Source organism: Papio anubis, chromosome 12 (assembly GCF_008728515.1).
Source record: "Papio anubis isolate 15944 chromosome 12, Panubis1.0, whole genome shotgun sequence".
NCBI classification, from domain to species: domain Eukaryota; kingdom Metazoa; phylum Chordata; class Mammalia; order Primates; family Cercopithecidae; genus Papio; species Papio anubis.
This window is the reverse complement of record NC_044987.1, coordinates 58,407,721-58,420,023: the sequence shown is the minus strand read 5'-3', so window position 1 is coordinate 58,420,023 and position 12,303 is coordinate 58,407,721. Positions and strand designations below refer to the sequence as shown.

The 12,303-nt window shown below is 38.1% G+C and overlaps 1 protein-coding gene across 5 annotated transcripts in view; it reads left to right on the top strand.

Moving 5' to 3' along the window:
• Positions 1 to 12,303, top strand: part of UVRAG (UV radiation resistance associated) — a 329,716-nt gene that overhangs the window by 45,321 nt on the left and 272,092 nt on the right. For all 5 annotated transcript variants that reach the window (XM_003910437.5, XM_031653097.1, XM_021926331.2 and 2 more), the window contains one exon: positions 2,026 to 2,060. In XM_003910437.5, the coding sequence (XP_003910486.4) occupies positions 2,026 to 2,060 (35 nt within the window). The remainder of the gene's footprint in view (positions 1 to 2,025; positions 2,061 to 12,303) is intronic.

The following is a 12,303-nucleotide window of genomic DNA, read 5'->3' as shown; positions in this document are numbered from 1 at the left end:
GTGGCTCACTGCTGTAATTCTAGCACTTTGGGAGGCTGAGGCAGGTGGATCGTTTGAGGTCAGGAGTTCAAGACGAGCCTGGCCAACATGGCGAAACCTCTTCTCTACTAAAAATAACAAAAATTAGCCAAGTGGTGCTGGTGCACACCTGTAATCCCAGCTGCTCAGGAGTTTGGGGCTGGAGAATCGCTTGAACCCGGGAGGCGGAGGTTGCGGTGAGCCAAGATTATACCACTGTCCTGGGTGACAGAATGAACCCTGTCTCAAAAAAAAAAAAAAAAAAAGAAAATTTACTTGTATGATTTTGCTCACATTGAATGGAAAAAACTAAACAATTTTATTAATAAAATTTTATTAATTTTAAACAATTTTGTTTAAACAAAAAAACTATTTTATTAATAAAGATTGTAAAATATTTGAAATACATTATTTTATTTCAGCCTCATAAAAACCCTATTATATTCCGGGTGTCATTGTCCTTTGAAAGATGAAGAAACTGTGGGCCAGCCCCCAAGTTAACAAAGTTTTGGAAGAAGGAATGATACCACTCATCTTAGAGCTGGAAATACTGCAAAAACTGTTTAATTTAGACACTTTGCAGGTTAAGCTAAGGAATTTGCTTTCTCAAAAGAAAAAGATTATTTTTATTGTGTTTTTCACTGACTTAACAGTAAAATATACTTGAATTGAATTCAAACAACACAAAAATATATACAGTATAATGTAAAATACCTTGTAATAAAAAACAGTAGTTTTAAATCCCTTATGCTTTTGTTTTTTGAAAAAAGTATGGTGCATGTGTATTAGGATATATGTGTATATATACATAAATACATACATTTCTAAGTTTGTGTCATCAATTAACGATTGGAATAATTGGTTAGCCATTTGAGGATAAAATGAAAAGAATACAATACAATAGTGTTGGAGGAACAGGCTTCTTCATAAGTGGTATTGTAAATTATCACAATATTTGTAGTTAACAATTTAGCAATATCTATCAAAGTCAAATTGTTCTTTGAGCGTACAATTTTCTTTTCCTTTCCTCTTCTCTTCTCTTCTCTTTTCTCTTCTCTTCTTTTCTTTTTGAGATGGAGTCTTACTCTGTCACCCAGGCTGGAGTGCAGTGGCGCAATTCTGCCCACTGCAGCCTCTGTCTCCTGGGTTCAAGCAGTTCTCCTGCTTCAGCCTTCCAAGTAGCTGGGATTACAGGCATGTGCCACCATGCCTAATTTTTGTATTTTTAGTACACATGGGGTTTCATCATGTTGGCCATAAGAGCAGCATGGAGATGACTTGGGCAGGGTTAGTAGAGGGAATATTGGAAGGTTTTCGGGAATGTCTGAATTTCTGACACATTTTGATTGCGTCCTTGAGTTTTGTAACATTTTCCAGCATACATGAAGGCTTGTAGAGTCATGAAATTTAAACGCTTCCCGAGGACCTTCAATTATCAGTTCAATTCTCTAAGTTGTCTTAGAGCAATAATACGCCCAAGGGAATTAAAGAGACATAGCGTTAGTGACAGAGGTAGAAGTAGGACTTAAGTCACCTGGTTGCTAGTGTTTTAACCAAACCTGGCAACCAGGTAACCTAGATTAAAACACTAGCAACCAGGTAACCTACATCAGTATTCACTCCATAGTACTACAATGGGTAATGATTAGAGATGTTTGAGAAAAACAGAGCAAATGGAGTCAGTTGTGAGGGTGGAAGTGGGGAGGGAAGAAAGTTGGAGCTTTTAAGGGCTCAAATTAGAATGGGAGGAAAAAGCAGTCAGTAAGGTCATAATTATTAAAGCAAATCTGAAATGTTTTAACCTTCTTTACTGAATTTTTTTCCCTTTAAAACACTTTCATTTAATTTTTACTTTTTTTTTTTTAACAGATACAGAAAGAATGAATTCCTTGAAAATATTTTAAATGTTTTACTTGAACATATGTTAAAAAATTTAGAGGATTAAGAGTTGGTTAATGGGCTTATTTTCTTTCATATCACTTATTGTTCTTTTTTCTTCTTTTCCAGAATTTTATAGAAGTGAAGTGATTAAGAATTCCTTGGTAAGTTTGCTTTCTGACAGGTACATATGACTAAGTGTATACACCTGTTTTCAGGAAATGCAGAATGTAAAATAAGTTGAGATTCAGCTCTGGTTTTATGATACAGATCTGCTCAATTGTTAAGTCATGATTGTTTTGTTCATTGCTGTATCTATCTATAGTGCTTATGTAATAGGTGCTTGATACATATTTACTGAAATGAACTGATTTTTCTAATAAGAACTTTAAATGGTAAAAACTCAAATTCTATAGTTTTCTCACTTCCATTTACCATAAATAAGTTTCTGATTATTTCACTGGCTGTATGTCATAATAAATGATATCTTTGTTTAGATATGGTTCTTAAGAATTTTATGCCTAGGACTTTTGTATAGGATACACCTACTTGTTTCTTGGCAGTGGCATTGCTCAGTTGGAAAGTTGTAAGTGTCCTACTTTTGATAATGTGTACTCTGGATATTTGCATAAATGTCTCCATTTATTAGGCTGTGTTGAAAACAAAGAAGACCTTTATAGTAATGGAAATATATTTATAATGGTTCAATACCATCTTGGATTTGGCCCTTGTCTGCTTTTCCACCTCATCTCCTCCTTTTTTCAGCCCTCATTGTGTTCCAGGTGTACGTCTTTCAGTGCTTCAAACATGTGAAGCTTATCTTGTTCCTTATGTCTAGAACACTTGTTTCCTCAGCTGTTCGATTGACTGAAGAGGTCTTCAAGGTCTCACCTATGTTACTTCAGCAACACGTTCTATGACTCTCTCATCCAGAGCAGTTCCCTTTCCCCTAGTCATGCTTTTTCATGACCCTGTTTTATTTTCCTGAAAGCGTTCATCACTGTTCGAAACTCTTGCTTGCTTGTGTTTATGAACTGCCTCCCACCTGCTAGAACATAAGTTCCATGAAAGCAGGGGCCCTGCCAATCTTGCTGCTCCTGTTACCCTGGAGTCTAGAATAGTATAGATGCTCATTAACTCTTGTTAAATGAATAAATGGATATCAATGATGTGTTGTATTTATATGTTATCCCATTTTGATCCTTAGAACCACCTGTAAAATAGATGGGGCAGATCTTAAGAAGCTGGTACCTGGAGAGTTCCAACAACTTTTGCAGAGTCACAGGACTGCAGGACCAGAACCCCAGTCTAGACCTTCTGTCTTCGTCTCTACTCTTTCTTCATCAAGCTGTCTTTGAAATGTCTCTAAAATATCAATAGATTTGGATTCTAGGCCAGATAGTTTCCTTGAGTCCATCTCTGGGGAGGTCCCATCACCAGTAAAGCTCTGGTTCTACGTATATTATATGATACACAATAAGTGCCTAGCATCATGCTTGACATATAATAGCTACTTAGTAAAGACTAGTTTTTCCTCCTCTCCTTGCTCAGGTGGAAACAGAAATAGTTTGCAGACATTTGAGAGCTAGGAGTGATTAGGGGGAAGATAGAACAGAATTTTGTGTTCATTTATTGTATTCTCTTTTCCATAGTCAAATGTTGGGGATGGTTTTCAACATCCAGACTTGTGTTATAATAGACCCTATGTCATAATGGCACTTTAGTGTATTGTTCTACATTATTAGTATTGGATTTACTGGATATTCACTTGGCTCCCAAATCCATATTTCTAAAGATCTCTGAATGTTAGCTCCTATCTTCAACTCCTTTTGGCCTTCATCTTCAGTTGCTTTGGAGCTCTCTGTGAGGTCATGATACCTTCATCCTTAGTGCACTTAGGTGGAATATTGTCTCCAAAGGATACCGTAGAATGAATTCAAGACAAGGGAGAGGATTGGGTTAAAAGACTTCTAGGCCCCTTTCAACTTACAGTTTATTCTGTAATTATTTTCTGAATATACCACATACAATGTTTGCTTGCATTGTGATTATTCATGAACATTCTGTTTTACAAAGTAGATCAAATCTCCTGGAGGCCACAGACTGTATGTCTTTATATCCCCTTAGTTCCCAGTGTATTTCTCTTGGGTAGTTGTTTGACAAATATTAATTTTTTGATGTTCCTTTTAAAAGGTATTCTTTGAGATTTTGGCGAGGATTTTTTTTTTTTGTTTATTTTATATCTTAATAAAGGTTTTATTAACTTAATTAACTCTTTTTTTTGTGTGTTTGTTTTTTTCAGACAGGGTCTCTCTCTATCACCCAGGGTGGAGTGCAGTAGCATGATCTCAGCTCACTGCAACCTCCACCTCCTGGGCTCAGGTGATCCTCTTACCTTAGCCTCCCAAGGAGCTGGGACTACAGGCATGAACCACCATGCCTGACTAATTTTTGTATTTTTGTAGAGACAGGGTTTCACCATGTTACTCAGGCTGGCCTCGAATTCCTGACCTCAAGCAATCCGCCCATCTCGGCCTCCCAAAGTGCTGGGATTACAGGCGTGAGCCACTGTGCCCAGCCTAATTAACTCTTTTCTTTCTGAGGAAGCTTTTTTGTCTTAGCTTTTTGCTAATTCATTGTGATTGGTTCAGATTGATGGGCATTGGGCAGTACAGGAGTCAACAACCCTCAGAGAATATGCCAGAGATGGCATGTTGTTACTGCCCTTCTTGCTGTCTCCGAGGAAGCACTGCCAGGCCAACAGCAGAGTTGGTTGGTTTCTTTCCTGTTTAGGATTTTGCAGTCTTTAAGCTATTGTGATATTTGCTGAATACTTAGTTGTTTAAATGCTTTTGTATCTATTTGTTACCATTGTGCTTAGCACATAGGAGATGCTCAGCAAATGTTTGTTGAATAAATGGATCCTTCTCTTTGGCACTTTGGGAGGCTGAGGCGGGCGGATCATCTGAGGTCAGGGGTTCGAGACCAGCCTGACCAACACAGAGAAACCCCGTCTCTACTAAAAATACAAAATTAGATAGGCATGGTGACACATGCCTGTAATCCCACCTACTTGGGAAGCTGAGGCAGGAGAATCGCTTGAACCTGAGGCGGGGTTTGCAGTGAGCCCAGATCGCGCCATTGTACTCCAGCCTGGGCAACAATAGCGAAACTCCATCTCAAAAAAAAGAAAAAAATGATTAAAAAGAGTGTTTTCCCCCAAATATTAGATAAACTGTTCTTATGCCCTTTTTCTGTGCTTCTTTCTAACTCCTGAATACGCCAGATCACCTATCCAATAAAACTTTATGCAATGATGATAATATTCTACGTATTGTTCAGTACAATTGCCACTGGCCACATGTGGCCATTGAGCACTTGAAAGGTGGTTCAGTTCTACTGCAGAACTGAGTTTTAAATTTTGTTTAATTTTAATTTAAATAGCCATGTGAGGCTAGTAGATTAGACAGCACAGTTCTAGATGCTTCTGAAAAGCTTTCTTTTTTTTTTTTTTGAGATGGAGTCTTGCTCTTGTTGCCCAGGTTGGAGTGCAGTGGCACGATCTTAGCTCACTTCAGCCTCTGCCTCCCGGGTTGAAACGATTCTCTTGTTTCAGCTTCCTGAGCAGCTGGGACTACAGGTGCCCACCACCAGGCCTGGCTAATTTTTGTATATTTTGTAGAGACGGGGTTTCGCCACATTGGCCAGGCTAGTCTCAAACTCCTGACCTCCAGTGATCTGCCCACCTCAGCCTCCCAAAGTGCTGGGATTATAGGTGTGAGCCGCCGTGTCTGGCCAGAAAGGTTTCTTATAATCATTAACAGGATTCCCCTCTTTCTTTTTTTAAAAGTAGTTTGGGCCCGGTGCAGTGGCTCATGCTTATAATCTTAGCACTTTGGTATACTGAGGTAGGTGGATTGCTTGAGCCTAGGAGTTCAAGACCGCCTAGGCAACGTGGCAAAACCCCATCTCTACCAAAAAATACAAAAATTACCTGGGTGTGGTGGTGTGTACCTGTAGTCCCAATACTTGGGAGGCTGAGGTGAGAGGATTGCTTAAGCCTCAGAGGCGGAGGTTTCAGTCAGCCAAGATTGTGCCACTCCAGCTTGGGTGACAGAGTTGAGACCCTGTCTCAAAGGAAAAATGAATTATTTTGAGCTGAGTGTGGTGGCCCATACCTATATCCCAGTACTTTGGGAGGCTGAGGCAGGAGGATCATGTAAGCCCAGGAGCTTGAGATCAGCCTGGGCAAGATGATGAGACTCCATCTCTACCAAAAAAAAAAAAAAAAAAAAATAACTTAATAAATAAATAAAATAAATAAATAAATAATAAAATAAAAAAATTAGCTGGGCATGGTGGTGCATACATGTAGTTCCCTGCTATTTGGGAGGCTGAGGCAGGGGGACTCCTTGAGCCCAGGAATTTGAGATTGTGGTGAACTATGACTGCACCACTGCACTCCAGCCTGGGCGACACAGTGAGAACCTAATCTCAAGAAAACAACAACAACAAAAACTAAATAAAAAACTTTGTGCTTTTTTTTTTTTTTTTTTTTAAATACCACTAGTCTCATTATAAATCCATATAATAGCTTTTTGTATGGTTGTCTTAGCCTCTTTGATATGTAATAATAAATTTCAGAAAGCAGGGACCTCATGTGGTTCATGTTTGTAATCTCCATAGTCATTGTATCGTGATTTGCTTTGACTTGGCAAACAAACAATGTAATGTATGTTTAGTATGGCATATATATATATACGTATCCAAATCTAAGTTTCTGGCTGTAAGACTCACTGTTACTTTACATTTACAAAAAATAGTTAAACACTCTGATTAAACTGAACGTAAGTCCTGGGCAATAGTCTTATGAGCTGTGATTCAATTTTACTAACCTCTTGTTACTTTGGAGTTTCTTCAATCCATTCCAAGATATTTAGCAGTCTTTCCTTCCTTCAGGTGCATTATTTTCCTTGTGATAAGGAATCCTATTAACAGTAAAATATTTACTTCCTTAAGTCCTTTAAAGAGGTTGGATGAAGTCATTTCTCCAGTGACAGATATTTGCTTCTCTAATACCAAATTCATGCCTCCTTGCTCTGTTTCTGTGCTTTTTGCCTACACAAAATCTTAATACTTTTTATTGAAATTTGACATTTATAGAAGAGTTTATAGATTATGAGTATACAGCATGTTGAATTATCTCAAACTGAATACACCTGTGTAACCAGCATCCAGATCAACAAATAGAATATTTCCAGTGCCTAAGAAGCCCTCTCATGCCCTCTCTAGTCACTGTTACTTTCCTGACTTTTAACACCATAGGCTAATGTTACCTGTTTTTGTATAAATGAAATAATATAGTATGCACTCTTTTGTGTCCGATTGCCATGTTTCAACTTTATATAGTAAGATTCATTTATTTTGTGGGACATAGTTGTGGTTTGTTTGCTTTATAATATTCCATTATATGAAATCACAGAAAAATAAATGTATGGATGTATTTCTGTTGAGTATACATCTCGGAGTGGAATTGCTAGGAATATGCATATGGTCAGCTAAAGCTGCCAAATAGTTTTCCAAAATTGTTTGATTTATACTCTCACCCTCAGTCTGTAAGAGTTCTGTTTACATGGTTGTGAACACTTGATTTTTAAAAAAAGTTTTGAATTTAAATTGTTAAATATTACCAAATTTTTTTTCAATATAAATCAAAAGAAATATTTTAAATGGCAATTAAACTCAGCACATGTAGTGCCAACATTGTGCCTAACTTAATATCAAACAGGGCTACTTTTAAGGGTGTGCATGTAGATACAATGACACTGGATGACTGCCACCTGGTGGTCAAAGATTGTAGGACTTTATTGATTTTACTATTTCTAAAACCAGAATTCATCTTACAATGTGAAAAAACATGCATGGTAGAACTGGTAAGTGGGCTATGCTGGATGGTAATAAATAGAACGGAGTAAACTGAAGCAGAGTAAGGGAGTACCTGCCAGGGGGGATTGCAGTTTTTCTGCAGCAGTCACATAGGAGATGTCACTTGAGCAGACACCTGACAAAAGTGAGGGAACAAGCTATATAGCTATTTCAGGAATACTGTTCCAGGACAAGAAACAGGAAAGTAGAAAGACAGGAGTGTACTTGAGGTGTTCAAAAAATGGCTAAGAAGTTAGTAAGGCTGGAGTGCAGTGAGCAGAGGTGATTTGAGATGTTGCTATGCACGTGTAATAGAGAGACAGGTGCAAGGGAATTGAGGATCAGGGCAGCAGAGGGAATGGCCTGGAGCAATAGGAGATGATGGTCAAGGGCTAAGGAGCATGAGAATGAGAATTAGATATTGGAAGGCATAGCATTACAAGTAATGCAAAATGGGGCACATCTGGTGGACCAGGACCCTCACCTTATTCATGATATATTTAGCATAGAACAATTCATGGTGAATGTAAAGCTCAGTGTTAATGTCTCTGGCTTGAGCTAGCCGTGCCCTCCAAATTATCTCTTCTTGGGTTCAGGGAGAGGTTAGATCCTTGATATTATTGAAGGGTCGTTGGGTTAATTAATAACTAAAATTGTTGAAGCAATAACAACCAAAGTGACTAAATTCTCTAAAAGTTGGTTTTTCATGTTTATGAAAGAGAATAATTATATCATGAACCCACATCTGCCTTTAACAGTTATAAAGTTAATCTAATCATTGCTTATTTTCCCAAAAAGGAATTTTTAACTTTTATTAGAATATTAAAAATCTCGTGGTGGGAGTATATTGATAGCTAATTTGTGTGTGTTTTGAAATGTCTCTGTACATGGATTTTTTTTTAACTAAAGAAGAGGTATCAGTTATAAGTACCCACCTATGATTGAAGTAGCATGTTGGACATGTCATACATTATTTCTCATCCTGATAACAGCAATCCAAGCTAAGAGATATGCTAAGAGATATGCTTGTTTTACAGCTGAGGAACCAGGTTCAGCAGGCAGAGGAACTTGATCTAGGTCACACAGCTAGTAACTGGTAAAACCAGTGTTCCAGAGCCCTGCTGTTTTGCAGCCTCCCTTATATCCCACTTCCTTCCACTCTGTTAGCTAGAGGGCTTACAGAGGTCAGTGATAGGCTTTATCATTGAATAAACAAGTTCTAGAGCGTGCATTTTAGGGAAAGCATGTGGCATAATTTATCAGAACTATAAAGTTCTGTTGAGATTGTGACTGAGCTGTTTTTAAATCTTTGGGAAAAAACTGGCTAAACAGTACAAATACTTTTTATGAGTTACTGGTCTGAGTGCTTCTCAAACCAACTTTATGTTTCAGTTGAATTATGATTGAATGAATTAACAATCTGTGTGCGTGTGTGTGTGTGTAGCTTATGTCAGATTATGTTACTGTCTTTTAAACTGCATCATCTTCAAGGTTTTCCAAGTTCTGTCTGGTTAACCACATGATTTGAAGGGAGACAGAGATAATCAACACATGGAATTATATATAGTACCAGGGAAGAACAGGATGCCATGAAAACATGTAAAAGTGTTATTTATCTTAGTTTGGAGGGAGAAGTTAGGAAAGGTTTCTAACAATTAGTAATTTCTAAATTGAGATAGGAAGTCTGAATAAAAGTGAATGGGACAGGGAAAGAGAGTTTATTGTATTACGACTGATGGTAAAATCAGTATGCTATTCCAGTGAGATGTGTTGTATGGTTTCAGAAAGTTAGAACACCTTTTATGAGTTCTTGATTGTGTTCTTGTAACCATATATTTGTTATCAAGCAACATTATAGTAATAATGATTTGAGGTCCTCTTGTGGGTACATAGTAGACAGTGAACTTTTCAGAACTTATAAATATCCTGATATTCTGCAATTGTGCTTTGCAGTGAATATGGTGGTACAGGTCCCTGGATGATAATAGTACTTGTTTAATTTGTTCATGTAGAAATTGGGCGGGTATGTGTAGATTAAATATAAATAAAAAAACCATCTGGGCCTATATGGTAAAAATGGTAGGCTGTGAAATCTTTGAATGTGTGGCGGGCTGTATCTGCCTGTATTTGAATGTACCAACTTAGGAATTACTGCTCACTGTCTGGCAACTATTTTGTAATAGTATAAAGGAAGGTCTTTGTAATCAGAAGATTGACAATAGCTCTACTGTATTAGTGTTATATTGGCTTAGAAAGAACACCCAGGTCATCTATTCAATCACATGAAATAACTTCAAAAAACTTCCCTGTCCTCCAGAGGCATTTGATTTTGAATGAAGTATTTAAGAATATTTGCTACAACAACCCCCAAGAGTATCTATCCCTCTTCCTTGCCATGCATTATGCCCGTTCAGATACACTCACCAAGTCTCATTTTTTTCGTTTGAAAGGAGGTATTATTTTCTGCTTTTTCTGATACTTTATCACTCTAATAGTAATAGGAAATTATGCTACTTCATATTTTAGAATATATACTTTTATTGAAAGGCAGTCTTACACAAAGGGGAGTAAATGACTACCTTTTAAGGTATAAATTGAAGACCAGGAAGGTTTAGGCTTTAGGATATACATCAGGAAGAGATGACTTCATTTGATTTATTTCAGTAGGGCACCTCCTGTTTTTTCCCTTGTTGGATCTTTTAAAAACATAGTTTCATTACTTTTCATGAGATATAGCACACATCTAGTAAATGCACAAATAATAGCCTTATGACTTTTCAAAAGGAACTGATCAATGAAACACGATCATCTCTTGCTTTTCTTTCTTTCTTTTATTTATTTATTTTTTGAGATGGAGTTTCACTCTTGTCGCTCAGGCTGGAGAACAATGGTGTGATCCCGGCCCACTGCAACCTCCGCCTTTCAGGTACAAGCGATTCTTCTGTCTCAGCATTCTAGGTAGCTGGGATTACAGGCATGTGCCACCATGCCTGGCTATTTTTTTGTATTTAGTAGAGACAGAGTTTCATCGTAACATGTTAGTCAGGCTGGTCATGATCTCCTGACCTCAGGTGATCCGCCTGCCTCGACCTCCGAAAGTGCTGGGATTACAAGCATGCGCCACTGCACCCGGCGTATCTCTTGCTTTTCAATCACTACCTTTTCCCAAAGAGAACCTCTCTTCTGACTTCTAACACCATGGCATGTGCCCCCCCTTTTTTTTTTTTGGAGACAGAGTCTCACTCTGGTTGCCCTGGCTGGAGTGCAGTGGTGGGATCTTGGCTCACTGCAACCTCCACCTCCCAGGTTCAAGTGATTCTCCCACCTCAGCCTCCCAGGTAGCTGGGATTACAAGTGTGCACCACCATACCAGTTTAATTTTTTTTTGTATTTTTAGTAGAGACAGGGTTTCACGGTGTTGGCCAGATTGGTCTTAAACTCCTGACCTCAAGTGATCTGCCCACCTCGGCCTCCCAAAGTGCTGGGATTACAGGCACGAGCCACTGCGCCCGGCTTGCATCTGCTTTTTGCTCAGCATAATGTTTGTGAGATTTGTTCATGTTGTATATAGTAGCTCACTAATTCTAATGAACATATGTGTGCATTTCTCTGAGGTATGTACTTAGAAGTGGAATTAAGTGCTGGATTATAGGTTATGTTCAGCTTTTGTAGATACTGCTAAATAATTTTCCCAAGCGTTTGTACCAGTTGCATCCTTACCAGCAGTGTGAGATTTTTAGTTGCTCTATCCTTGTCCAGACTTGGTATTATCCATCTTTTAAATTTTAGCTATTCTGGTGGGATTATGGTATTATGTTGTGGTTTTAGTTTAGTTTAATATGGTATTATGGTATTTATGTTGTGGAGCACTTGTTCTGGAAAATCATGCCAGTTAATGCCAATTAAGAATAAACAAATCCCGAACAAGTATTGGAGGCTTTTTAAAAAAGTTGATGGGATATATTTGATCTAACTTGATAGTTAAGAAGCCCTTTTTCATCTTCTTTTTGACTATTCAAGGATAAGTGGAGTTGGTGATCTGTTGAATTCCAGTTTAGTAAAATGTTGCCATTTGAGTTTTTCATATCCATATTGTCTTTTAATGGATTTCCTTCCTCTCCCCTTTCTTAAATAAGGGAAGATTATTCAACCTTTTCTCATCAACTCAAGGTTATCATGAGGAACAGTAATGATTATATTACACTTGACCTTCAGGGGCTGTATGGGACATAAGGCCCCATTATTCAGTCCCCACAACATGGCCTTCCTCATATACAAAAGTGATCTAATGCTGCCATGTTTTTAAATTTTATTTATTTATTTATGAGATGGAGTCTTTCTCTGTCGCCCAGACTAGAGTGCAGTGGTATGATCTCGGCTCACTGTAACCTCTATCTCCCAGGTTCAAGTGATTCTCCTGCCTTAGCCTCCTGAGTAGCTGGGACTACAGGCGCATGCCACCACGCCCAGCTAATTTTTGTA